Source organism: Manis pentadactyla, chromosome X, assembly GCF_030020395.1.
Source record: "Manis pentadactyla isolate mManPen7 chromosome X, mManPen7.hap1, whole genome shotgun sequence".
NCBI classification, from domain to species: domain Eukaryota; kingdom Metazoa; phylum Chordata; class Mammalia; order Pholidota; family Manidae; genus Manis; species Manis pentadactyla.
The window spans coordinates 13,379,144-13,405,399 of NC_080038.1; the positions used below are offsets into that span (position 1 = coordinate 13,379,144).

The 26,256-nt window shown below is 44.2% G+C and overlaps 1 protein-coding gene across 1 annotated transcript; it reads right to left on the reverse strand.

The window, feature by feature from the left end:
• Positions 1–541: 541 nt before the first annotated feature.
• LOC130682023 (uncharacterized) lies at positions 542–25,144 on the reverse strand. The gene is made up of 4 exons (XM_057496074.1): positions 23,844–25,144; positions 20,097–20,309; positions 13,840–13,991; positions 542–2,419 (listed from the first exon to the last, which is right to left on the reverse strand). The coding sequence occupies exons 1-4, from the start codon at positions 23,857–23,859 to the stop codon at positions 1,805–1,807; spliced, it is 996 nt and encodes a 331-aa protein (XP_057352057.1). The 5' UTR covers positions 23,860–25,144; the 3' UTR covers positions 542–1,804.
• Between the last annotated feature and the right edge of the window lie 1,112 nt (positions 25,145–26,256).

Below are 26,256 nucleotides of genomic sequence, written 5' to 3' on the forward strand. Positions count from 1 at the left end.
GAGGACACCCTGTCACAGCTTGCGGTCACCCCCCTCCCACTCACATCCTGGGGCCCAGCAGGGAGCGGGTGGGAAGGAGGATCCTTGTAGCTGCTGTTACAAGGAGAAGACACCCGAGAGTGGCTATGCCGAATCACCTTCTCTTGAGAACTTGAAGGCTTATAGGATTTTAGGTATGCAGGCAGGCACCCGCTTAAAGCACAGATCCAGCCTCCACCATTTAAGGATCTAGCCCTGGGAAAAGCAACGTTTCTCACAAATGGAAAAATCAGGTGGTAGCGCTTCCCCACCATCCACACTAATGAGCACCCAACTGAAGGGCCTGTGCACAGGTCATTCAAAGACATTACAACAGGAAAACCAGATCAAAAGATGCACTGGTCTCTCCAACATTACATGTTCCCTGAAGCTGTCAGCGAGGAGGCCTGATATCTGAGGATCTTTTTGTTTCAGGAACAGGATCACTTCTTCCACGGACCAAGATTCAGGGTCATCAGATAAGCTTTGTTGTAGCATATCCGAGCCAGCGCTAACTGGTGCACCTGTAGCTTCAAAGGGGGGGAAAGGAAGACAAATCAAACCTGACCTGATCATTATCCTGAAAGAAGAGATGTTAGGTAGGGAGCAATGGTCTCTTTCCTGAACCTTCAGGACCAGGAGTCCGTGTAAACCCAGTGGAAGCCTAGGTGAGGACAGCCTGAGGACGGCTACCCAAGAGCATCCCCTCTGACCTTCTGCAAACAACAAGACCAGCTTCAGAAGGTACCTCACAGCTTCAAGGATCATAAAACCGACTGAGCAGTCCGGGGCCTCTTGGCACACAGGCAAATCCAGCAAAAGACCTGATCCGTGGGCGAAATTGGGCTAATCTAAGCTAACCTACTACTCACTACTTATTTCAATGAATTTCTCTCAATCTCTCTCCTCTGCTTGGTCCAGATTATGGTTTTTACTAGCGAAATAGAATGGAACTCCCCAAAATGTAGTTTTACAACTGCTTACATTTATTCACTTCAATCAATGAATTTCAAAAATCCCATTATCTTTGAGAACCAAATTAGTTCTTTTACTGGATCTCTCCCAGATATTTAACATGGATTATTTCTTGCCCCACTTTATGTTTTGAATTCCTGTCTCTTAAGGCTTAAGTGCTTATCTGAAGTTTGAAGAAAACAAGGTTATTGTGCTTAGCTATCTTAGAAGTAACTTTAATATTACATTGATGACCTCTTCCAAGGGGAACTGCAGTGCAACAGATACCTTGGTTGAAGGTTGTCTGATACAGAAATGGCTGAGACAGGAGACAACCCAAGTGCTCATACCTCACAAAGTGTTAGCTGTGCCGTTCGAGTTGTGCTGAAACTGCTTTGTGTCTAAACAGGTATCCATTACTCCACCACAACACTTGACCCTCTACAGTTAGTGCGGGATAAGCAAAGAAAGTTTTGCAATTCACTAGGAAGATCTGTTTCTCTAGCCAGGGACTGTCGGCACAAACTTGATCTTTGTTACGTGTGAGCTGGCCAGAGGTGTACTTTTTCTTTTGTATCTCTGGCCATTTCAGGAGCATTTTGAGTATTTACCGAGGGACGGGCAAAGAAAAACAGAAGATTAAAAAACTCACAGTGGGGTCACTATGAGTATTAGTGGAGAAGAGGCATGTCAGGTGATTAGCACAGTGCCTGGCATGTAATACACACTCAGTGAATGTTAGTTATCACTATGAGTATCCCCCAAACCAGCCCTCAAAATAGAAAACAAACAGCTTCCACGAGCTTATATCAAGAATCTTGAGAACTACAGGTTAAGCAGTGCTACATGTCACGGGTAACATCTCATCCTCCCCGAAGGTGGGTGGGATGCCAAAATATGACGCATGTGGTTTGAGGTTCGTATCCTTTAAAGTTTGGTCAGTCATCATCTCAGGGTTCTGTGCCACACGGGGCTCACCTTGGGCCGGCTGGGCTGCAGACACCGCTGTGGGAGAGTCGGCAGATGGGGAGAGACTATTGGTGCTGTGGGCCCCATGGCCGGGAGAGCAGGGCCCGGAGCAGGTGCCCTCTGGTGTATCATCCGGGCATAGACACGAATGATAGGAATCAGCGGTAATGTCGGAGGGAGCGGGGCTGCTCTGGTTTGAACGCAGCAGCCACTTCCGCTCCCACTCCACTTCCTCCTGCTCCTCCTGTGTGTCTTTAAGCTCCAGGTGGATCACCCCTAGATCCTGCTCACAGAACCCACTGGAGCGGAAATATGTTCCCACAATGCTGCTAATGAAATCATTTTCCTGCCTTCTTACTGGCAAAACGTGGCAACAACTTTGAGGGTAAGAATCTCCATTGTTAGATTCCCTTCTCTTCAGTTTCATCTTTTTGGAAAGCGGGCCATTAGAACATGTGTATGCATCTTGAGGTGACTTCTGAAATGACACAAAGCCAGCATAAAAAACCAACTGTGAATGAGTAGAAAAGGAAATAACATAAATAGTAAACGTATTAACACTTATTTTCCATGAAACATTGCTTTATATTATGAAAGATTGATGCTCTATTTTGATTAGTTTTATCCCTCCTCAATGTGATCTTTTAAGATCCTTTTCTATAGTAAGTTTATAAACAAAAAAATATCCATTGCCATACATTTCTCAAACCTATACTTTAGCATTTTTCCAACATAGGATTAGTTTCCCATTTGCTGCTACAGCAAGTGATGCTCGGCCCTTATTAGTTCTCTCGCTTCTGATTGGCATCTTTACAAACCAGTGGCTTATCATAGTTGTGAAAATATTTTTATAACATGTGATTTCACCAAATTGATGTCACAGAACGGTCGATTTTTCAAATCTTTTCGTGAATAACATCAAACTTCTGATCCAGGTTTTGAATGGCATCATAGATGGCCTAGTATAATACAAGCTACTGGTAGGTCCTCTTCCAAAAGAAAAGGAACATTTAAGAAAATAACAACAAGCCAAATTTTGACTGCTAGAAACAAAGAAAGCTCTCAAGCCATCGGTTTCCTACTTGATGCCCACTTGTGGGTGACACAGAGCCCAGCGGACTGAGATAAGCCCACTGCCTACTCAGTTACTCCACGTACCACGGGCATTTTAAGAAGCGTTAATATTGGAAAGTAGTCATGCCCCAGTTCCTACGAGCCACCACATTTATGAGGAAGTCATTTTACACCAAGGCAGGTGCATTTTAGGAAAGAAAATTTCAAATCCGCCAAAAGGCCAGAGAGGCTCTTTGCACATAAGGACGGTAGGAGCTAACAGGCAGTGAGCAGGCCACTCTGCAAAGAACAGGGGGCCAAATATAAGAGATGTGACTCCTGGCCTCAAAGGGTTTTAAGATGATACACTCAACAGTGAGCCTTACAAAACCTGTGAGTACACATGACCTATATGCCAACTAGCTATGGGACTGCCCAAACCTGACAGTTCTTGAAATACACAGAGATCTCACTGCAGCAAAAAGATACACTTAAATAAGAGGTCAGGACCATTTCCTCATTGCTTCATTCATTCACTCAAATAAACATTTACGGAAGGCCTACCACCCACCAGGACTACTTTGCTAGGTGCTGGGAACACAGACATAAAGAACAAAAACAAAAACAACCGGCTCCTGCCCGAAGGAACTCTCTTTTTAGCTGGAGAGGCAGTGTCAGTAGAGACAGTGATTAGCAGCCTGGAGCTGTGGTTCTCAAGTGTGCTCCATGGACCAGAGTGTCAACATCACCTACTAACTTGTTGGAAATGCAAACTCTTCCACCAGACCTACTGAATAGGGAGCCCCGAGAGGGGACAGCAATCTGTGGTCTCACAAGCCCTCCAGGTCATTCTGATGCACGCGCAGGTGTGAGGCCCACTGGCCTAGAACACTAGGCACATAGTGCAGGCTCTACGCAAACACAGTTGGGCTCAAATACTAGAGTTGGGCCCCTAGGAGCTGTGCGACCTTGGGAAAGTCACTTAAATTCTCTGCGCTTCAATTTCCACAGGAATAGAATCGGGATGAAAATACATCTCAGGGTTCTCCTGAGGACAAACCAAGGTGCCATAGTATTCTGTTAATGCTAGCATAGCAACGATACCACACGCTGACCGGTCCAACAGCGCACAGTCACCTACTGCGTCTCTTAAGGCCACAACCCAGGTGTGCACAGGAGGCTAACTGCGCACAGGAGAGCGTGACCTAACCCAGGCCGGCAGTCACGGCAGGCCTTTCAGAGGAGACGCCTGCGCTGAGAATTGCCGGCCGAGAAGGGGTTCCCATGTAAAGATGGGGCGAAGGCACACGGGGCAGAAGGCACAGCATGATCCACATCACTCAGAGTGCACAGGAAGTCGGACGTTCAGAGAGTGAACATAAGTGATGTCCAAAGAGCTGTGTTATTTTACGAAGGCAAGGAGAGAGAAAGGATGACGGCCAGGGAGATGGGAGGCCAAAAAGGGCGACTGTGTTTAAGCTCAGAAGAATATGCTGAGTGACAGAGGCGGAGGGGAGAGGGCAGAGGGGAGAGGGGAGAGCGGGGACGGGGGAAGGGAGGTGCCTCAGCACAGGGAAAGGGGGTCACAGGCAGAAAGCAGAGGAGGTGCGCGCCCTACAGAGGGAGACTGCCAGGAGGAGGAGGGGGTCCCACGGGAAGGAGGTGGCTGCCAGGGGAGGAATCTGGACTTGCAGGGGATTTCTGCTCCCCGCCCTCCACTCTCTCCAGGAAATGAGAGGCAAGGCCTGGGTGCCTGGAGCTGGAGCGGAAGGAGAGGGCCTGACTAGAGCGCGGCCGACGGTCCGCCCCCCCCCCCCCCCCCCCCGCTTCCCAGCCCGGACCAGGCAGGGGTTTTCCTCACCAGGAGGCTGGGCAAGGCCAGAAAAAGCCCAGATGCCAGCGCTGCACCAGGGCTCTAGTCCCGTAAGGCAAGGAGGTGAAGAAAGGAGAGAGCCAGCACCTAGCAGAGCCGGAGAGGACCCCTCATGGCCCACTTCGGGGCTGCCACACGGGCCCCAGGCATTTCTCCCCCCGCAGGCTCTCCCCACCACCTCCTCCTGCGCGATGGCTCCCAAGGCCACGCAGCGCAGAGTACGCCCTGGTGTGGGACAGAAGTGGGTGCTTCTGTCCCGCAGGCCGGGGATGTCCTGCTGGAAAGGAGACCCCCTCCCCCAACCCCCACCCCGCTCCAGACAGTGGATCCTCCTCCCCTCAGAGGCCTGGGTGTGTCCCCTTTACGCAGAGCAGGCCTGTTCTCTGTAATACTAATGATAAAGACTCACATACAACAAAATATTAGCAAACCGAATTCAAAAATACATCAAAAGGATCATACACCATGACCAAGTGGGATTCATCCCAGGGATGCAAGGATGGTACAACATTCGAAAGTCCATCAACATCATCCACCACATCAACAAAAAGAAAGACAAAAACCACATGATCATCTCCATAGATGCTGAAAAAGCATTTGACAAAGTTCAACATCCATTCATGTTAAAAACTCTCAGCAAAATGGGAATAGAGGGCAAGTACCTCAACATAATAAAGGCCATCTATGATAAACCCACAGCCAACATTATATTGAACAGCGAGAAGCTGAAAGCATTTCCTCTGAGATCGGGAACTAGACAGGGATGCCCACTCTCTCCACTGTTATTTAACATAGTACTGGAGGTCCTAGCCACGGCAATCAGACAAAATAAAGAAATACAAGGAATCCAGATTGGTAAAGAAGAAGTTAAACTGTCACTATTTGCAGATGACATGATACTGTACATAAAAAACCCTAAAGACTCCACCCCAAAACTACTAGAACTGATATCGGAATACAGCAAAGTTGCAGGATACAAAATCAACACACAGAAATCTGTGGCTTTCCTATATACTAACAATGAACCAACAGAGAGAGAAATCAGGAAAACAACTCCATTCACAATTGCATCAAAAAAAATAAAATACCTAGGAATAAACCTAACCAAAGAAGTGAAAGACTTATACTCTGAAAACTACAAGTCACTCTTAAGAGAAATTAAAGGGGACACTAACAGATGGAAACTCATCCCATGCTCGTGGCTAGGAAGAATTAATATCGTTAAAATGGCCATCCTGCCCAAAGCAATATACAGATTTGATGCAATCCCTATGAAACTACCAGCAACATTCTTCAATGAACTGGAACAAATAATTAAAAAATTCATATGGAAACACCAAAGACCCCGAATAGCCAAAGCAATCCTGAGAAAGAAGAATAAAGTAGGGGGGATCTCACTCCCCAACTTCAAGCTCAACTATAAAGCCATAGTAATCAAGACAATTTGGTACTGGCACAAGAGCAGAGCCACAGACCAATGGAACAGACTAGAGAATCCAGACATTAACCCAGACATATATGGTCAATTAATATTTGATAAAGGAGCCATGGACATACAATGGCGAAATGACAGTCTCTTCAACAGGTGGTGCTGGCAAAACTGGACAGCTACATGGAGGAGAATGAAACTGGACCATTGTCTAACCCCATATACAAAAGTAAACTCAAAATGGATCAAAGACCTGAATGTAAGCCATGAAACCATTAAACTCCTGGAAGAAAACATAGGCGAAAACCTCTTAGACATAAACATGAGTGACCTCTTCTTGAACATATCTCCCCGGGCAAGGAAAACAACAGCAAAAATGAGTAAGTGGGACTATATTAAGCTGAAAAGCTTCTGTACAGCAAAAGACACCATCAATAGAACAAGAAGGATCCCTACAGTATGGGAGAATATATTTGAAAATGACACATCCGATAAAGGCTTGACGTCCAGAATATATAAGGAGCTCTCACGCCTCAACAAACAAAAAACAAATAACCCAATTAAAAAATGGGCAGAGGAACTGAACAGACAGTTCTCCAAAAAAGAAATACAGATGGCCAACAGACACATGAAAAGATGCTCCACATCGCTAATTATCAGAGAAATGCAAATTAAAACTACAATGAGGTATCACCTCACACCAGTAAGGATGGCTGCCATCCAAAAGACAAACAACAACAAATGTTGGCGAGGCTGTGGAGAAAGGGGAACCCTCCTACACTGCTGTTGGGAATGTAAGTTAGTTCAACCATTGTGGAAAGCAGTATGGAGGTACATCAAAATGCTCAAAACAGACTTACCATTTGACCCAGGAATTCCACTCCTAGGAATTTACCCTAAGAATGCAGCAATCAAGTTTGAGAAAGACAGATGCACCCCTATGTTTATTGCAGCACTATTTACAATAGCCAAGAATTGGAAGCAACCTAAATGTCCATCAATAGATGAATGGATAAAGAAGATGTGGTACATATACACAATGGAATACTACTCAGCTATAAGAAAAGGGCAAATCCAATCATTTGCAGCAACATGGATGGAGCTGGAGGGTATTATGCTCAGTGAAACAAGCCAAGCGGAGAAAGAGAAATACCAAATGATTTCACTTATCTGTGGAATATAAGAACAAAGGAAAAACTGAAGGAACAAAACAGCAGCAGAATCACAGAACTCAAGAATGGACTAACAGGTACCAAAGGGAAAGGGACTGGGGAGGATGGGTGGGTAGGGAGGGATAAGGGGGGGAGAAGTAGGAGGGTATTAAGATTAACATGCATGGGGGGGTAGGAGAAAAGGGAGGGCTGTACAACACAGAGAAGGCAAGTAGTGATTCTACAACATTTTGCTATGCTGATGGACAGTGACTGTAAAGGGGTTTATAGGGGAGACCTGGTATAGGGGAGAGCCTAGTAAACATAATATTCGTCATGTAAGTGTAGATTAGTGATAGCAAAAAAAAAAAAAAAAAAAAAAAAGGGCAGTTCCTGTGTGGTAACTTCCAAGGAGTTCTACACAAGGGTATAAAGGGCATATAAAAGTGTAGGCAAAGGGTCTGTTTGTGTTTATACAGAGGATCAAAGCCTAATTGGGCTACCCCGAAAATGAACTAAGATACGATATGAAAAAGAACTTCCAACATCTGCACCCTCTGGAAGACTCATGCCAGAAGATGATCATCAAAAAACCCCAACAAAGATCCACGCACTGCTACAGCTGTAGATGCACTCATCCCACCAGTTCCTGGACCTGCCATGGGAATGAGGAAGGAGATATCTAAGCTGGCCTGTGCATACAGTAAAACAACAAAATTGGACTGGATCTATACTGTTGGAACTCAACCAAGAATTTGGAGAAGTGCAAATTGTAGCGCTCCAAAGTCTTACAACTACAAACTATTTATTGTTAAAAGAACATATGGCATGTGAACAGTCCCCAGGAATGGGTTGTTTTAATTTGTCTGATTTCTCTCAGACTGTTCAAGTTCATTTGGACAATATCCACCATATCATAGATAAGTTTTCACAAATGCCTAAGGTGCCTAACTGGTTTTCTTGGTTTCACTGCAGATGGCTGGTAATTACAGATATGCTTTGGTTATGTAACTATACTCCTATTATGTTAATGTGTGTGTGCAATTTAAGTAGTAGCTTAAAACCTATACATGCTGAAGTTACTCTACAAGAAGATATATCAAAGAAATAATCAATCTTCCCATGTTTTCTTCCGCCTGCTACTTCTATAGCTTTTCTTCTTCCTTCCTAATTACAACCCTTAAATAGAATTCGTGCCTCATATCAAATTTACCAAGTATCATAATTCTTCCAAGTGGTAAAGATACCTCAAGACAAATGCTGGGCATGGAAGCTACAGGGCATAAATATGCAAAGAAATAAAAAGCTAACCATTTCTAACAATAAGGCTTCTCTCTCACTTACCAACTTCACATTTCCCTGTATGGCCCCGGAAGATGACTGGTTAGCCAGAGACGGGTAAGATTCCTCAAGGGAGGAACAACCTAAGACAGGCACAGTCGCAGGGGGGCCATCAGGTGAGAAATTGGGGATCAACAGAGGTGAGGCTTAGAACCTCACCCCCCCGTTCTGAGAGAAATCTTCTGCATACGTGGATGTTTTATTGCCCTGGTCTAGCTTGGATTAACACATAGTCTACAGGCACACACCTGATCATCTACATTTGCTCTCATACAACACTAAACTATGTTTTCTACCTTTATCTTGTATCTACCTACCACTTCAGCATTTTATTAAAAATAATAATAATAAAGAGAGAAATGTGGTATCCACATATAAATCAAGTATAAAAACCAAATGAGTATTCATATTTGAACTGACTGTTTAGAGTTCATAATGCATGAGCAAAACCGAAAGTTTCTGTGATGACTGCCCTTGTACTGTTCACTATGTAACTTATTCATTATGTAAGAATTTGTTCTACATGTAAGAACTTGTTTGTTATGCCTCAGAAGATTGGAGACTGACGAAAATTAGGCTTGGGGTGGATTAATGATTGTGCATTGAGCATTGACTCCCCTATACAGAATTTTATTGTCGTTAACAACCATTTGATCAATAAATATGAGAGATGCCCTCACAAAAAAAAAAAAAAAAAAAAAAAGGACAGACTTCCAATGGTAAAATAAATTAGTAACCGGGATGTAATGTATAGCATAAGGAATATAGTCAAGATATTGTAACAGCCTGGTAGGGTGATAGCTGGAACCTAGAATTATGTATATAAATGTTCTACCACTGTGTTGTACACTTGAAACTCATGTAATGTAATACTGTGTGTCAACTACCCTTCAATAAAAAATAATTATTAAAAAAAAAAAAAAAAAAGACTCACATAAATATTTCCTACTTCTCAAAGGTATGTTAGCCCATTTGACTCAAGAAACTTGGTATGTTAAGGAATAGTTTTTAAAAAATAAACTTTCACTCCCTCTAGGGTCTGCAACTCACCAAGCCCTTGGTAATACACACTGCCACCAGACTCTACCAACATTCTAATCTTTACAAAATCCCCTCAAAACCGTGCAAGATGCACTCAGGAAAAACCACTGGTGGGCTGCCATTCTGTCTCAGCTGAGATGTCATGGCATGCACTTAGGCACCTCCTAACTTTCGTCCAAATCAATTTCTTTAAAGAACATACTGGAGAAATTAAATATTGAACAATCTAATTGAAAAAGACTTCCCTGCATTTCATTGGTGCTGGGCTTTTTTAAGTTACAAAAGCCATTATTTTTTCAAGTTCTTCACCTGGGAACGCTGTTTGAACCAGAGTTTTTAAAAAATCTTCCACAATGGAGTGATAATCATACCGAGCTCGTACAGTAAAGTTTCCATCAATAGTACCATGACATTAAATGAGGTAAAGAAAATTTTTCCTCAGATTTTTGAGAAACTACATGAAAGGGACAGAAGTTTGGTACCTCACAACAGTGTTGAAGTTCTGTACGTTGGCTTTGATGATTTTCATTGCAGAAAATCAGATGCACTGCACTCCTATTAATACCATAAAAACAGGAGTCAATGCTTAATATCTCTAGAGCCGAATTAGGCACTAGAAAAACGAACATCATATATTTATCTCTTCTAATTATTTGTCGTTTTCACCTGCATTCCAAAAGGATTTCAGAAGCCGTATGAAGCAGAGCTAAAGGAGAACCAAAGCCCACGTTCATGTGACAATGAAAAAGGTAAGCGCTGATCAAAAAGGCGGGTAAGGAGAGAGGTTAACAGGCAAGAGCCCAGGAGTAAGAAAAGCGAGTGAACATCAGGAGGAAGACATGACTCATGATATATACGAGGACACACACAACAACGAAGATTTGGGGGGCATGCATGGATTAGTAAACATACGTTTACTTCCTAACTTTGTCCCCCGCGAGGGACTAACATCAATGACAAGACGAGCCATGACCCCACCTAGAATCTCGATCTTGGCTTCTAAACAGCATTCTCCCGTAAAATGAAGCAGGGCTTCCTGGAAAGAAGTGAATGACAGGGCTGGGCAGGGAAAGTAGAAATGAGCCTAAAACATCTTGTGACGTCAGCAAGTAAGGAAGTCCTCAGAACAAAGTGGAAGCGTGTCAGAAGGCCACAGGAGCCAAGCAGAAGGAGCACCCTCCCAATAGCCACAGATGGGAAATTTGATCAATAAAATAATGATAACGTTGGGTGATAACTCATATAATACATAAATGCCAACGAGTCCATACTGATAGAAAACACGCAATTGAATAAGGAAATAAATGGAGGAGAAAGGACAGCTCTTCCTTACCAATGAATCCCAAGTAGTATATTCGAAAGAATGAGCAAATAGTCACCACTAGGCAAACACACAGTACTCAGTACTGCAGGTAAAATCCAGGAGCTAACTGACTCAGTGGGCAAGACGTTGAGGAGAAGCAGGAGGTTAGCATAGCCTCAAAGCGCCCTCCCACCCAAGATGCTTACTAGTTGCAAAGGGACAAATAGTAACTTTACAGTGGAAAAATCCAGAAGACACCATGTTAACCAAGTGGTCAACGTTAACATCACCAGTAACAAGATATATGGACCCCATGTACTCCTGATACGATGCAATGAGAAGGCGATATCATCTGTGACGTGTTCTTGCCAAAAACGCAAGTCTCAGTCTATTCATCAAGAGAAAATATCGTACGTGCCAACACTGAGAGACACTCTACAAAATAGCTGATCCGAACACTCACCAAAAATGTCAAGGTCAGGAAAGACAAGGAAAGAATGAGAACTGCCACAGGCTGGAAGAGAATACGGAGACAACTAAACTCAGTGTGGGGTACTGGATCGGATTCTGGAACAGGAGAAGCACGTGGGGGAGGAGGTCTGGGGAAAGGCCCACAGGGGCTCAGTTTAGCTATCAGTACTGTACCAGTGTTAATATCCTGCTTTTGAAAAGTGTACTGTGCTGCGACAATTACCACGATTTTACGCTATGTAGGTAAGTTAACATTAAGGAAGTTGCAGGAACTCTAATATTTTTGCAACTTTTCTGCAAATCTTAAAATGTTTCACGAATCAGAAGAGCTACCGAAACATGATAAAAAAGACTGCTGTGAATTTCCTATTAGACAAGGAAAAGAGGGAAGTAAAATGGTGAAGTGTTCACTGTCAGTTAACTGCTCATTGTTAAGGAAGCAGACACATGCATGAGAAATATTTTCTTCAGTTCAGGAGTTCACAGTAAACTCCACATTCTATGAAGACTGAAAAAGAATTTAAATTATTTTCTTTAGGATAGTAAGTGTGAGTATGCTTGGCAATTAGAAATGAATATTATGTAAGTATTCACTCTGATATACATTCATTAATGACACTTGCACCTGCTTCATAATCGGGTATTCGTGTTCTTGTCTAGGGAAGATTTATCAATAAACCAAAAGGAAATATGAAAGAAAGAACTGAAGGAAAAGTTCAGGACTTCAATTTCGCTTTCAGGAAGCACCAACAGCCTGAAGGAACCTCTGCCCACTGCAAATACTACAACATGGAAAGATACGCGTGCAGAACTGATTTCTCAGTAACCCACCTACACTGAGGACACCATTTTCCACCAAGCTTCTTACCCCCTTATGTACTTCAGGCTAGAAAGACTAGTCTTCCGATAATCTGACTGCTTTAAAAGGAAATATTCCGAACCACGAACAAGGAACTAAATGTTAGCCGGCTTTGGCGATTCAAATAATCCAACAGTGACACTCTGTGGACAAAGTAGAAAACACTTAAGCACCTGCTTTTCTTAATAAATCTCTAAAACAGGGAAGAAATCCTGCTTTGGAAGGAAACAGGGCGTAAATAAGTAAAGAGACAGCAAATAACCATTACATTTAATTATAATAACTCTATTCTAAGGATGAACTATGGACTACAAGAATATTTTAATATAAACATGCCACGTGGTTATCAATGTGTTTGATCTTAAAATTATATGAATCGGCCCTGCATTACAAACTTATTAGACAGCAGTAGATGTATGGAATTACAATACAGATTGGTACTCCTAAAAGTACCATTGCCATCCTATCCTGGCACAGTGCTTTATGCATTTCAAAGTGCCTTCGCCTACTTATGGCAGACACCATGAGTCTTTGGTAGGCAGTTAACATTTTCTCCAAAGACCAAAAACTGGGACTGACAAGTTAAGAGTGCCTGTGCCACTTAGGGGGCATTACTAGCCTTACGTAAGTAAATAAATGCATTTTCTGCTGGGCCAAATTGTATACAGTGTAATCATCTCCTCTATTCACCCTGAGAGGAGGAAGCATAGCAAAATATGATGGAAATTTAAAACAGTACAACCACTCCAGAAAATTGCCTGACAGTTTCTCGTAAACGCTCATCTACCCCATGACCCACTACGTCGACTCCTAAGAACGCACCCAAATTAAACGTAAACTTACGTTCACAAAGAGACTTCCATAATAATGTTCATAGCCGCTTCACTCATAATAGCGAAAAACTGGGAACAACCCAAATGCCCTTCGCAAGGAGCATGGGTGAACAAAGTATGGGTGCTCAAGCAATGCAATACTGCTCAGCAATAAACAGGAATGAATATTGCTACAACCAGATCATCTCCAAAACATCATTCTGAAGACACAGACACTGTGACACAAAAGAGTACACACCGTACCATTCCATTTCTATGAAGCCCGAGAACAGGCGAAACTAATCTGCGACAGAATAAACATGAGGAAGGTACTTCGCTAAGTTCCTGGGGGATTGTGACTTACCGGGAAGAGACGTGAGGGCACTTTCTGGGATGATGGAAAGGTTCTTCATCTTGCTAGAGGGGTAGGTATACATGTGTGTCTAAACTCATTGAACTGTGTACTTAAGACCTGTGCATTTCACTGCATGAAATTAAACTCGATCTTGAAACAAAGTAATTAAGCAGAATGAAAAGAACAAATTTTTCACTTTAATATACAAACCATATTATTCTCCCTTGGAGGAGATGATCCTCGTGTGTTGGGCGCAGGGACAGGCTCCATGTCCCCTGGGCGCGAGCGGTAGCTTTTGAAACTTCCGGGAAAGCTCACTTGCGAAACTCCTTGGTCACCTTGGCTTGGCAAAACTTCTGCTCCTGAAAAGCAGCACAGAAGAAAGTCGCTTCACACACCTGCTCCTTTAATAATACGGATATGTTCTCAGAATGCCAGCTCAAATTGAACTGGAGTCCTGGTTGAATTCCAGAGAGTAACAGAACAAGACATTTTCCACTAGGGATTTGGCATGAATCTTTAAAAGTTGAAGGGCTACACTGCCCATGCCTAGGAATATGAATCAAGGTCGAACACAATTCCCAACTGTGAAGTGAATCCTTCTCATCTTAAAGGCTACAGAGTAAAATGCTGGGACACACAGAACGAGAGAGCAGGCTTCCTGAATGCTTTTGTAAAGGAGCCCAAAAAGGCTTTTAACTGAGGGAGGTGGCAAGCCTCTGAAAGTGAGTCTGAGTCTATTCTGCCCTGGCCACCACCCCCGGCACATCCCCCGCCCCCCCCCCCGCCCTCCCCGCCCCCGCAGGGCCGACTGGGCAGGGCACTAATGGCGTGGTGCGCTCCCCTGCCAGGTGAGAGCTGCTGAGAGGATCTCTAAGGTCATTTCAGCTCTGAGATTATGACTGCTCCTGCAGTGAACTGTGACATTACCTAAACAAACAAATGCATGTGAAATATGAGCCCCCAAATATTCTAGAATTATGCAGGCTCGGTTATGATGCTGAGTCACTCACTCTGCCACTAGAAAAAGACACGGAGTGCAGTGTTATCACATTGTGTCTTGTAATAGACATTTGAACTCTGGAACCACAGTACCGGGAGGGGAAGTGTTAGTGAGAAGCAGAATGAAGGGATTCAAGTTTCACCCCCTTTCTTCTTCGCCTTTATTCCTGTAGCGGAGATACTAATGAACAAAAGCTCACACGAGAGAAGCAAAAGGAGATAAAGATTTCAAGTTAGAGAAATGCAGACCAATATTACAGAAACAAATCAATTATAAAATACCTCCAATTTGAGCTGCAACTCCAAATTTTTTAACTGGGTTTTTTCTGATTGTAAAACTACTGCACGCTATGCATAATTAAACTGTGTTGTTTTCATGTAAAGGAAGACTACACAGCAATGGGAGTAAACCAGTTATTGCTACACAACCAGGATGAATCTCACAACCAGAACGTTGAGTAAAAGCCAGACACAAAAGAAAGTATTGAGCAAAGCTCCTAAAAACCTTGGATTTTCCCAAGCAGTGAGCGTGATAAACCTGTCTTCTGTTATGTTAACAAGGTCACTTTGGGAATGCCCCTAGATCACCTAAGGATGGGGGCTGGTCACCCAAGGCACCGAGCCTGTGATTAGAGGGTTGGAACTTTCGGCCCCATCCCCCTGACGGCCAGGGAGGGGAGAGGGGCAGCAGGCAGAATCGCTCGCCAATGGCTAGTGAGTTAGTCAATCCTGCCTGTGTGATGGAACCGCCATAGAGAACCCAAAGGCAGTGGGTCGGAGACCTTCCGGGTAGGTGGACACGTGGGTACGGGGGGACAGTGGCGCGCCGGGAGACGGTATGGAAGCCCTGCACCCTTTCCCAAGCCTTGCTGAACCATCTCTCCATCTGGCTGTTGCTGACTGATACCGTTTGGTAGTAAAGCAGTGCTCCAGTAAGTAAAACGTTTCTGAGTTCTGTGAGCCGCCCTAGCAGATGAATCGAACCCAGGGAGGTTGTGTGATCCTCTGATTTACAGCTCTTCGGTCAGAAGCACACCGCCCGGGAGTGGGACTGGCGCTGGCGTCTGAAGGGGCGGGGGTGACGGGTCTTGTCGGACTGAAGCCTTAACCTGTGGGATCTGACGCTACCTACCAGTAGTGTCTGAATTGGGTTCAATTCTCGTCCGCTGCTAGTGCCCGAGAATTGTTTGGTGTGCTGTGGGAAGCGCCCCTTCCCCCGCCCCTCCCCCAAGCACACTCTAGGAATTGGATCCAGGAACCCAGAACAGTTCTCATCAACTGACCTAAAGCTCAAAAACAGGCAGAAGAGATCAGTGGTGGCAGATGTCAGGACTGTACTACCTTGCAAGACGAGTAGGGACTGGAAGGGAGCTGAAGGCTGATTCTGGGGAGCTCATAACCTATTTCTTGGTGCGCGTGCTAGTTATATGTGTGCGTTAACTTGAAAATTACTTAAGCTGCATATTTATGATTTATGCATACGTTTGTATGTGATAGATCTTTATAAAAAGTCTACCTAGATCAAATTAAGCTCTCTATACAAAATTCAGACGCTAAATTAAGTAATCCACCACCAATAAATATCATAACCCTTAGCTAGATTTCATTCTCTTTCTTGCTCCGTGTATATTTTACATAGCTTGAATCACACTGTGCGTGCATTCTGAGCAATTTTTTGTGTCATTTGAAATTAAAAAAAATTTTTTCCACCTTAAGAAATTTTTTGGCTGACGTACAATAATTTAAGAGATATTTTACATGCCTCTGTAATCTTCCACTGTGTGGATGTCCGTAGGTCATGTTTTCTGTTTTCTGTTTTGGGACATTTGTGTGGCTTCCAATTTTGCACTCGTTTGCTTTAATGATATGTGCACATCCAAATGTAAATGTTTATGTACATCCCTGAGGAGCTCCTTCTAATGGATATCTGGAAGAATCACTAGATTAAAGGCTATGAACATTTCAGGGGCTCCTGATAGGTGCTGCCAACGTGTGCAAAAAGGCTGTATTAATTTTCTTTCTCGGAGAACTGCAATGCAGTGGTTTTTCTCCATTATTACCAACGTGAGCTACCATGTAAAAATTGCTAATTTGCATTTCTCTTGTTACTAACGCGGTTGAATATTTTTCAGATGTTTTCTATCCACTAAGAGTTCTGTGATTTGTTATTTTTCGTGTCTTCTGCTCTTGGCCTGGGATTGGGATTTCAGTGTTTCCTGTTTGATCTGTATGAGGCGTTGCCATCTTCAGAATCGTAAGCCTGGAAAATGTTTATTTTCAGCAAATAACTTTTCTCAGGTGGTGATGCGATTTTGGAGTCTGATAATTTTGAGATAAGAAGGGGTTCTTTGTTTTATTTCATGAAATTCATCAATACTTTTGTGATTTCTTGAACGGCTCTTATACCTCATCTTTAACTACATTAGAAAATGCTCAAGTATCTTCTAATTTTCCGTACTTCCACTTACTAGATACTCAACTCTTTAATCCATCTTGAAACTGTTTAAGTGTGTGATGTGAGGTGGAACCCAGCAGGCTTTTTGCTTCAGTCGTTAAGCACTTGTACCAGCATGATTTCCTATCCATGGTTCTCATATTCATATCGTGTTAACACTAAATTCTTCATTGTTTATGAGCTTCCTACTGCACTAAATCTGACTCCTTACTTCAGAACTAGTACTATTTTAACAATTGCCCTTTGAAAATATCTATTGTTTGATCTGGCAAATTACCATCTGTTCCTTAAACAGGTTTTCCCAAGTTTTTTTTAAGTTATACTAGAGGGTTTTTTTTCATCCAGGAACAATTTGTGTTTCTTGAATCAAATCCTTATTCAAGGCTTATTTTATGACCCTCAGTAAGTTCTTGCTTTCCTTTCATGTAGGTTCTGCTATTTTTTATCCACACATTCCTTAGAATTTTGATTAGTTATTTGTAGCCATTTCAGTTGGGGGTTTTTCCATATATTTTCTGATTGCTTGATGGTGATACCTTGAGGAAGCAATTTGTTCTTACGATTTAAAAAATTCTTTATCTGACCTGACTCAAGAAAAAATGGAAAATCTCAAACCTGTAACAGGTAGAGATGGAATCAGTCATCACATACCTCCCGGCAAAGAAAAGGCCTGGACCAGAGGGCTTCACTGGCGGGTTCTCCCACACACTTGAAGAAGAATTACCACCACTCCTTCTCGAACTCTTCCAAAAAGTTGAAAAGGAGAGAACAATTCCTAACTCTTTCTGTGAGGCCACAATTACCCTGATACTAAAGCGAGACAAAGATATTACAAGAAAAGAAAAATTACAGACCAATATCCCTTACAAATCCACATACAAAAATTCCCCAGAAAATATTAGCGAATCTAATCCAACAGCAAATTAAAAGGATCGCTCACAGGAGGGATTTCTCCCAGGAATAAAAGGGTGGTCCAACATAAGAAAATCGATCACTGTGACACATCACATTAATAGAATAAAGGGAGAGAACATGATCATCTCAGCTGATACAGAAAAGGCATCTGACAAAACCCAATACCATTTCGTCATAAAGAGTCTTAGGAAAACTGAGAGCAGAAGGAAACTTCCACAACCACATAAAGGGTGTTCATGAAAAGCCACCTCTAACATTATACTCAAGGGTGAATGACTGAATGCTCTCCCGCTAACATTAGGAACACTTTCAACACTGCTGTCAGCCTTGTACTAAAACTTCTAGCCAGAGCTGTTAGGCTCTTTAATGCTGTAAGTGATACACTTACATATGGTGAAAATGATAAATAGGATGTTATGTATGTTTTACCACACAATAAAAATGAACTGGCCACATTTTCTGAAATCTCCTATTCTGAATTTTTCCATCAGTTAGCTACATAAAAGGGAACAGACTATAAGTACTGCTCTGCGAACCCCTTCTTTCACTAAACATGTATTGGTCTTTCCAGACTAGTACCTTTAGATATACTGCAATCATTTTAACAGCTTCTGACTTTCGAATCATGCAGATAGGCCGTGATTTATTTATTTAGCCAGTCCCCGATTCATGGAAATTCACGTTACTTCTCAAGTTTTGCTCTGGCAAAGAACACTGCTGAACAGTCTCGCACTTGTGTGAGTAGTTCCGTAGGATAAAGTCCGAGGAGCAGAAATCATAGGTGAGAGGGTATCCAGATTTGAAAATTCTCCTCTAGTTCCTTCCCACTAAGGAGGGCTGTTGGAGTCAGCCAGATAGATGTTCTGTAACACACACACTAAGGAAGGGTCCTGCTGGTCCTGCATATAGTTTTAAAACCGTAACAGAAACCAAGTGGTATCAAATGACCTTCTGGCAAAGATCAGGGGTCAGCAGAGTATGGCCTGCGCGCCAAATCCATCTTGCCGCCTGTTTCTGTAACAGCCTATGAGCCAAGAATGGTTTGTTTCCCTTTTTCACTTTTTAAATGATTACACAACAAAAACAAGAGGAATACTTAATGAAGTGAACTACTCATAGGAAATTCAAATTTCAGTGTCCAGAAAGTTTTACTGAAACACAGCTACACTGATGTGCTCACCTATCAGATGCTTTCATGCTTCAGCAGCACAGTTGAGTGGTGTGGCAGAGCCCTTATGGCGGCAAAGCCTAAAACTTACTATCTGGCGTTTTACAGAAAAAGTTTGCCCATCTCGAATCTGGAAACAACATTTCATTGTTTTAAAGAGTAGAAAGCCCAATTCTCTAAGCAGAAGGCACAGAACAAATTGTCATCTAGCTACTGAAGAAACATTCCAAGGGACTGACGTCTCTTGGCTCTGTGTCTAAGTGAGGAGAGAATGGCCTCATATTTCCCTTCTGACGGTGGCTGAGAAGCAGCCATTGCAAGGACTAGTATACCTGCAGCCATCCCGGTCGTAGGACTCCACGTTCCGTGGACGCTTTTCTAGGTGCTGAAATAACTGGTGCAGTGTTTTTTATTTCAAGTTCCAACTGTCTACTGGTTCTCCATAGAGAAGGGATTGACTCTGGCATATTAACCTTGTATTTTACAATCTTACTATAAGTGCTTATTAGTCCCAGGAGTTTTTTATTGATTCTTTAGCTCTTCTGTTCCATGGACTCTTGACCAAGGAAGCTGTTTTTCCCATAAGTTCAGTTTTTGCTTTGAGACCAAATAGTTAAAATTTGTTTTGCCAGGTGTCAATTTTTCAGAGAAAGGAAATCTATTTTCCCCCATGCTCTTATATATTTATGTATCTGCCCCTCCATATTTTACATTCGGCGCCCCCATATACCAAAAATGGAAAAGGGGACATGATAAAGCTTAAAGGAAGGGAAAACACATGCCCTGGGAAACATTGTGATATTACCATGAAGCTTGGCCCTCTGATAACAACTAGTTAGTGAAAGGTTCTAGCGATATTTAAGCAATTTAGTGGAAATGGGGACCAGGGAGCAAAATTTCACACAGGAGTAAATTTAACAAAATTACCGTGTGGCATTTGGGATAGCTGCCGATGGTTATCACCCCTGCCTTGAAAATTTGGTTGATCGGTTGACACGCTGTCCGTGGGAAGTCCATTCTCACTAAGCTCTGAGTCAGAATCTTCTATTATCACAACATCAGAGCTGTTGTCATGGTCACTACAGTGAGAGGTGTCCTCACTGTCAGCACTGTCATCTCCAAGAGTTACAGTGATATGATCTAAAAATTGGAAAAGAGAAAACTTAGATAGCCCCTTAAAAACACAGTTTCTAGAGGAAACCACCTTATAAAGTCATGGAGTGTTTAGAAACCATTTTAGCTGAAAAAATTGCATCAAACGTTTTCATATCTCAAAGCCCTGCCAGGTAGCAGAGAAATCAATTGCCCAGTATGAAGTTAGAGGTATGTATGTGTTTATATGTACACAAACACATATAATACTATTTCTAGAACTTCAAATTTTATAGAGGAGTAAGTTTCTTCTCATTTAAGAAACATGACCACCTCCTATGGGCCATGCTATGTCTTCAGTGATATGCTTTTAACTTCTGAATGATGAGACTGATGTTATATAGCCACCCTTTCTAGTGATCACTGATTTCCAAACTTGTTCTCTACAACTTGACATTAGCCTTTATGATGGAAAAAAATACAGAAATAAAGTACCATAGTAAATGTTATGAAACAAATCCAAATTGAATCAGAAAATGTGAACTAGGTGGACACAAACTAGATGCGAAATATCAACTCGGTAAACCATTTTAATGAACATAAAAATAGCACAGTAGGCAAAATGCTTGATGTATAAATGCGCTTTCTTATTTCTTAAAGTTGGCCTGAAAAAGATCATGTTTAGGCTTGAAGTATTAAGTCACAAATCACATTTACATTGCATCTTAACTTGGATTCAATACATTTATTTGAAATAGACCAAAGCATTAGAATGAAGCAATTAGTTAGTGTGAGGGGGTATGGTGGTGTGAAATGGTACTAAGTGAGGAATTCCATGACATAGGTTCCAGTTCAGGCTCTGTAGCCAAGCAGATGTGTGACCTTTCAGCAAGATACGTCTAGTCTTTCACCTCTGTCTTCTCATCCATCGAATGTAGGGGTTTGGAGAGTTGCTGTGAACTCTACTTAACAGTCCTCACAGAAAAAAATAGAACCTTAGCAAATACCTAATTATCCAAACAAAAGGGAATCAGTTAAATAAATCACGGTATTTCCATATGACGGAGTGGTACATAGCTAATACAAGTACATTCTCAAGGAACACTTGCTGATGTTAGACATGCTCGTGAAATAATGTTAAAGGTGGGACGAGACTCAAAACAGAAAAATACAGGGTAATCCTCATTTTGAGAGTGCCAGGAAACATACTAGTGGTTCTAAGTTGCTCTCTCTGGGTGGCAAAATTATCATGATTAGACTTATCTGTATTTACGATTCTCTCCAATAAACTTTAGACTTTATAACCAGAAGAAAATAACAAAAGTAATTGAAATTTTATTTCTAAGACGAGCTTTGGTATAGCAACAGATTTTTCAAACTAGGACTAGGAGAGGTATTGAGAACTCTACCACGGATTCTGGGTCAATTTGTAAAATTCCAGTTAATTCCTTTAGGTACATACACAACCTTCATAAGCTATTTCTAAAAGAGAACATTTAGAACCTTTTTGAAGATTATGTTCCCAAGGTGCAAGGAACTAAGTTTTGCCAGGAACTTACCAGATAAGGCATAGTTCACAACGGTGAGGGCTGAAACCTGCATTTCACCTGATGGCTACTGCAAGGAATACACGGCAAAACGGGGCCGATTACAACAGCCAGACCACTCGGGGGCTTTTTTAGCAAAAGCGTGTCCGCATACTGAACAATCACTTTCGAAATCTGTCAGGACTCTCAAAAGCAGCCCTTCCATGGTTTGTATCAAACTTCAGACTACAGAGTTGGCCAGAAGGGGGGATAATGCTGTCCAGACTGCCATTGCCCTGCTTTATCAAACACTGTGCAGAAGAGCCGCTTGTAAAATCACTATTTGTAAACATTAAACCAGCTTACCACTTCATGTTATAAAACCACTAGAGCAGGTCAAATTCGGGGAGAGTGAGGGAGGGGAGGGAAGGAGGCAATCCCCAGCAGACTAAGTTAGAGCCTTTTCTATCGAACACAAGGCCCAACTGTACAGCGAGCAGGAATGGCCCTGGGGTACGCAGGGAAAGACTCCCCTGCATTACAGGAGTCCTCATATTTTACAGTATTCTCTGCCTCCTGCATCTATCTTCTTGAAGCAAAGAACGGGCTCTATACTGGAGGACTTCTCCCCACCTACATCTTCATTTTCCTTCTCGTTTACATATTTACAATAAAACAGAGGCTGCATTTGCTGTTTTTGCTCAAATATGATTACCATCAAAACCTCAAAATAAACGTCTCAATCTCAAAAGATGTTATGATGATTGATTACAGTTATAAGTAGTTTGTCAATTTTTTAAACTCAAAATTCTACATAAAGTCTGAGCATCTTGGTCCTTCCTGGACCCCTACTTCCTCCAACAGGTAAATTGAAAGGATAAAGAATTAAGGACAAATGTCTCAGAAAGTCAGCACCAGGTACTTAGCAAGTGGCCAAATCCAAAAGTGCACTGGCACGGGCATCCCAGGAAGAGTGGCAACCACCGTAGCCCGCCATGCCACAACACTGCTAAAATTTGAGGCTTCAAAGTGCAGACTCGCCCTCCTAGCACACCAAATCCTCCCCTGCCAGGAGAACGCCAGCCCGAGGCCACACTGCTTTACTGCCCTAACGGCTGTGCTCAGCAGCCGCTGACGGTGCGTGCACACCAGGCCTCGAAAAAAAACCTTGAGGATAGACTTCAGCTGCTTCTGGAACCACAGCTCGGCACACCACCCCCTGCAGGGCAAGGGGGACGGATCACGGTGAATATACGGCACCGTTGTACGGCCGCTAGAAGGCCTGGAAAAAAATGGCTCTTGTGCCAGAAACACAGCCATATTCCACGCACTAGCTCCACGAGCCCAGAGGCACCTACAGACTCTGCACTGTCATAAACCTCTGGGCCACCGTTAGCCCCCAGGAGACCCACAAGCTCTGGGAATGTCACGAGCCGTGGGCACGCCACGCCCAGGGACCATCCTGAACTCGCACAAACGCCACAAACCCCGGAACCATCTTGAGCTCCTGGGTCCACCTCAGGAGCCCGGGACGACCGTGAACAAACGGGAACGCCACGAGCCCCGGGACCTCTTCAAGCGCCTTGGGACATCATGAGCCCAGGCCCGCCATGAGCTCGTGTCCTCCTCAGGCACCCGGGAACACCAGGAGCCCTGGAAAAGCCACGAGCCTGGGTCCACCTCAGGCGAACGTAAATGCCACGAGCCCCCGGGAACGCCCTAAGCCGCGGGGCGGCCTCCAGACCCCGCAAGCACCATGAGCCCCGGCACCACCTCAAAACCCTGGGACACTATGAACCTGGGGGCCACCTCAGTTTCCTGAGACTTCATGAACCCCACAGACACCTCCAGCCGTGGCTCACCCCAAACCCTGGGCCAGAATCTGCCCACAATACTGCACTTCCACACCGCCCAGACGTCACTTCTGGAAGCACCCTGGCCAGTAACCAGACAATCCCAGTCAGAAGGCTTGGTGCGAACCCCGTCAGAGCTTCCCTCAGGCTATGTGAGGAAAGAGGCAGAAACCAGTGCAGCAGCATCGGGAAGGGGTCCTTACCCTGCTCCTCAAACATTGTGAGTCCGAGAGCCCGGCTCTGAGCGCCTCAGGATCGCCGTCTCCTCTGACCGCCTCAGGATCGCCGTCGCCTCTGAGCTCCTCAGGATCACCGTCGACTCGGAGCGCCTCAGGATCGCCGTCGGCTCGGCGTCTGCACTGCGACTGCGCACACGAAAGGACTGCAGTAGACCGAGGCGCCAGATGGAAGCCGCGCAAATGTGACCACTTAAAATGTCTCTGCGGCTGCGCAGTGTCGACCAGTATGCGCATGCGATTGGAGGGGCAGCGCAGGGCCGACGCCAACCTCGCCTCCCTTCCTTTCATTTTCTATCTGTATGTACGGAGTTTGAATCATAGAGAAAAAAAAAGTGACAGGGTTACCACCAGTGTAGTTCCTCCCTTCAGAAAATGCTCTCCACGCATAACGCATCATAGAGAAAGTGTAGAATGTAAGAGATTTGACTTGAGACTTAATCGTTTTCTGGGTTTTACATTCACGTCCAGTGCCAGCTTTGGAAACATCTGAGAATAATCCAACGTTTAAAATGTGCGCCAATGAGGCTGACTAAGTCCTTACCCCGCTTCCCTTCCGCCGACTCCTCTCTGCTCACTTTTTTCTCCCGAAACACCCATCTGCTTCATAATAGCTACGATTTACCGAGTTCTCACTACAAGGCAGCCACTGAACATATCGGAACTTATGTGGCCGTCAACATTTTAAGAGGTATTATTGTCCCATTTTCAAAATGAGAAAACTGAAGCTGAGGGTCTCAGCAACTTGCTCAAAGCCACAAGAATGTCAGCAGACTCATGATTTGAACGCACCATCAGCCCCCCATAGCCCACGCTCACATCCCCTAGGTTACTCTACCTTCTGCTCAATTGCTTCTGGAAATTGTTCACATCCTTCAAAGCCTCTCCAATGTAACATCTGTTCCAATAATACCTACACCACGACGCTTTCCTAAAGCCCCCTGGTAAGAATGAGTATCTCCTGTGCGAGTCCTCCAGGTTACTTTCACTTTTAGCCCTCAAATCAGTTTGCCTGACATTAGGAGTTCTTGTTAATACACCCCTTTCCTAGGTTCCTGGAGAGCAGCACCACCCCTTAGTTATATGAAACGGCACTTCCATTGCAAGGGTCGAAGAATTAAGTATGATAAAATAGAAGGCCCCCAGAAAAGGCTGGGAGAGGCCAGGCTGCACGTGTGGTGACGTGCTGGGACTGAGAGACCAAAGTCAAAGTCTGGTACCCACCAAGGACAGAGGGAGTAAACTACCCCGTCCCTCGGACAGGGACCTCAGAGGCCTCCCTGTGGAGTAAAGGTGATCCAGAATTCAGTGAGCCACGTGGACTGTACATCAGTCTCACCATCACCTGGGGATGTAGCACTCCCAGGTGGGTGCCATAAGCAAAAAATCCTTTCCTATGAAGATTACATCAAGTTATTTGTCCAAACAGTATTTAAACAGAATATCCAGTATGGAATAAAATATAACCAGGTACAGGAGAAGGTAAGACAGCAGGAGGTAATAAAACAGCTGTGCTGGGGGCACCGACCTCTGCTGACAGCTCAGGGTGACCACCACCGGGCATTCCCGCACAGAGCGGTCCTCACACAGCCAGCTGCCTGGTGGCCTTGGTCCTCTGCAGGAAGCTAGTCTGTGAGCATTGTATGAGGTCTGTGGGAATGGTCGGACTGAAAGTCCTCAAGGGCCCAAGTTCTCAGGAAGAAGCCTCCTCACCCTTTAGTAACAGAAAACTTCCAGCACAGGCCCCGAACACAGGCTGGCAAGCCCAGGCCTCTCCAGCCTCCCTTACAGGCCAAACCCAAGCTGGGGGACACCACACGTACAGACTGTACAGCGCTGAACTGACGACCCCAACGTTTGTGGGGACGAGAAAAAGAGCAGGGAAGGGGTGGTCACATCTTGGAATGCAACAGAGGGAAGGGCGGAAGGTGTGGCCCTGGAGAGAGCTGGGGGAGTGAGGATGGGGCGGCTGGGATCCTGGGGCCCAGACTCCAGCCACTGACCTCGAGTGAGGGGGGTAGACAAGGGACCCACCCAATGTACCAGTGTCATAGGTCACTCTGCTAGATGCCTGGTCTTGACCCTGGCTGCACCTGAACAGCCACGGGAGCTGTTAAACCTGGGAGCAGGCCTGGGCCCGAGATTCCCCTGCCACAGGCCAGCGATGCCTGGGTGCCGGGCTTCCAAGGGTCCAGGACATCGGCACGGCCCTCAGGCTGAGGCACAGGGCTCTGTACTCCACGCAGGGTTGGTCCCACCATCGCGACACTGAATTCTTCCGGCAGCTGGGCAGATTCCTGGTACCAACACAGCTGATGTGCAGCTGAAGCGAACAGGCCGCTCTGTGGGGCAGGCAGAAGGGGATGTGGGGGGACCCTAA

What these genes read in the sequence shown, in the direction of transcription:
- LOC130682023 (XM_057496074.1), bottom strand. An exon ending in GCTATCCCAAATGCCACACG is followed by an intron (nt 13,992 to 20,096) that starts GTAATTTTGTTA and finishes GCTGCTTTTCAG; the next exon opens with GAGCAGAAGTTTTGCCAAGC. An exon ending in CTCCAAGGGAGAATAATATG is followed by an intron (nt 2,420 to 13,839) that starts GTTTGTATATTA and finishes GTGTCATTTCAG; the next exon opens with AAGTCACCTCAAGATGCATA.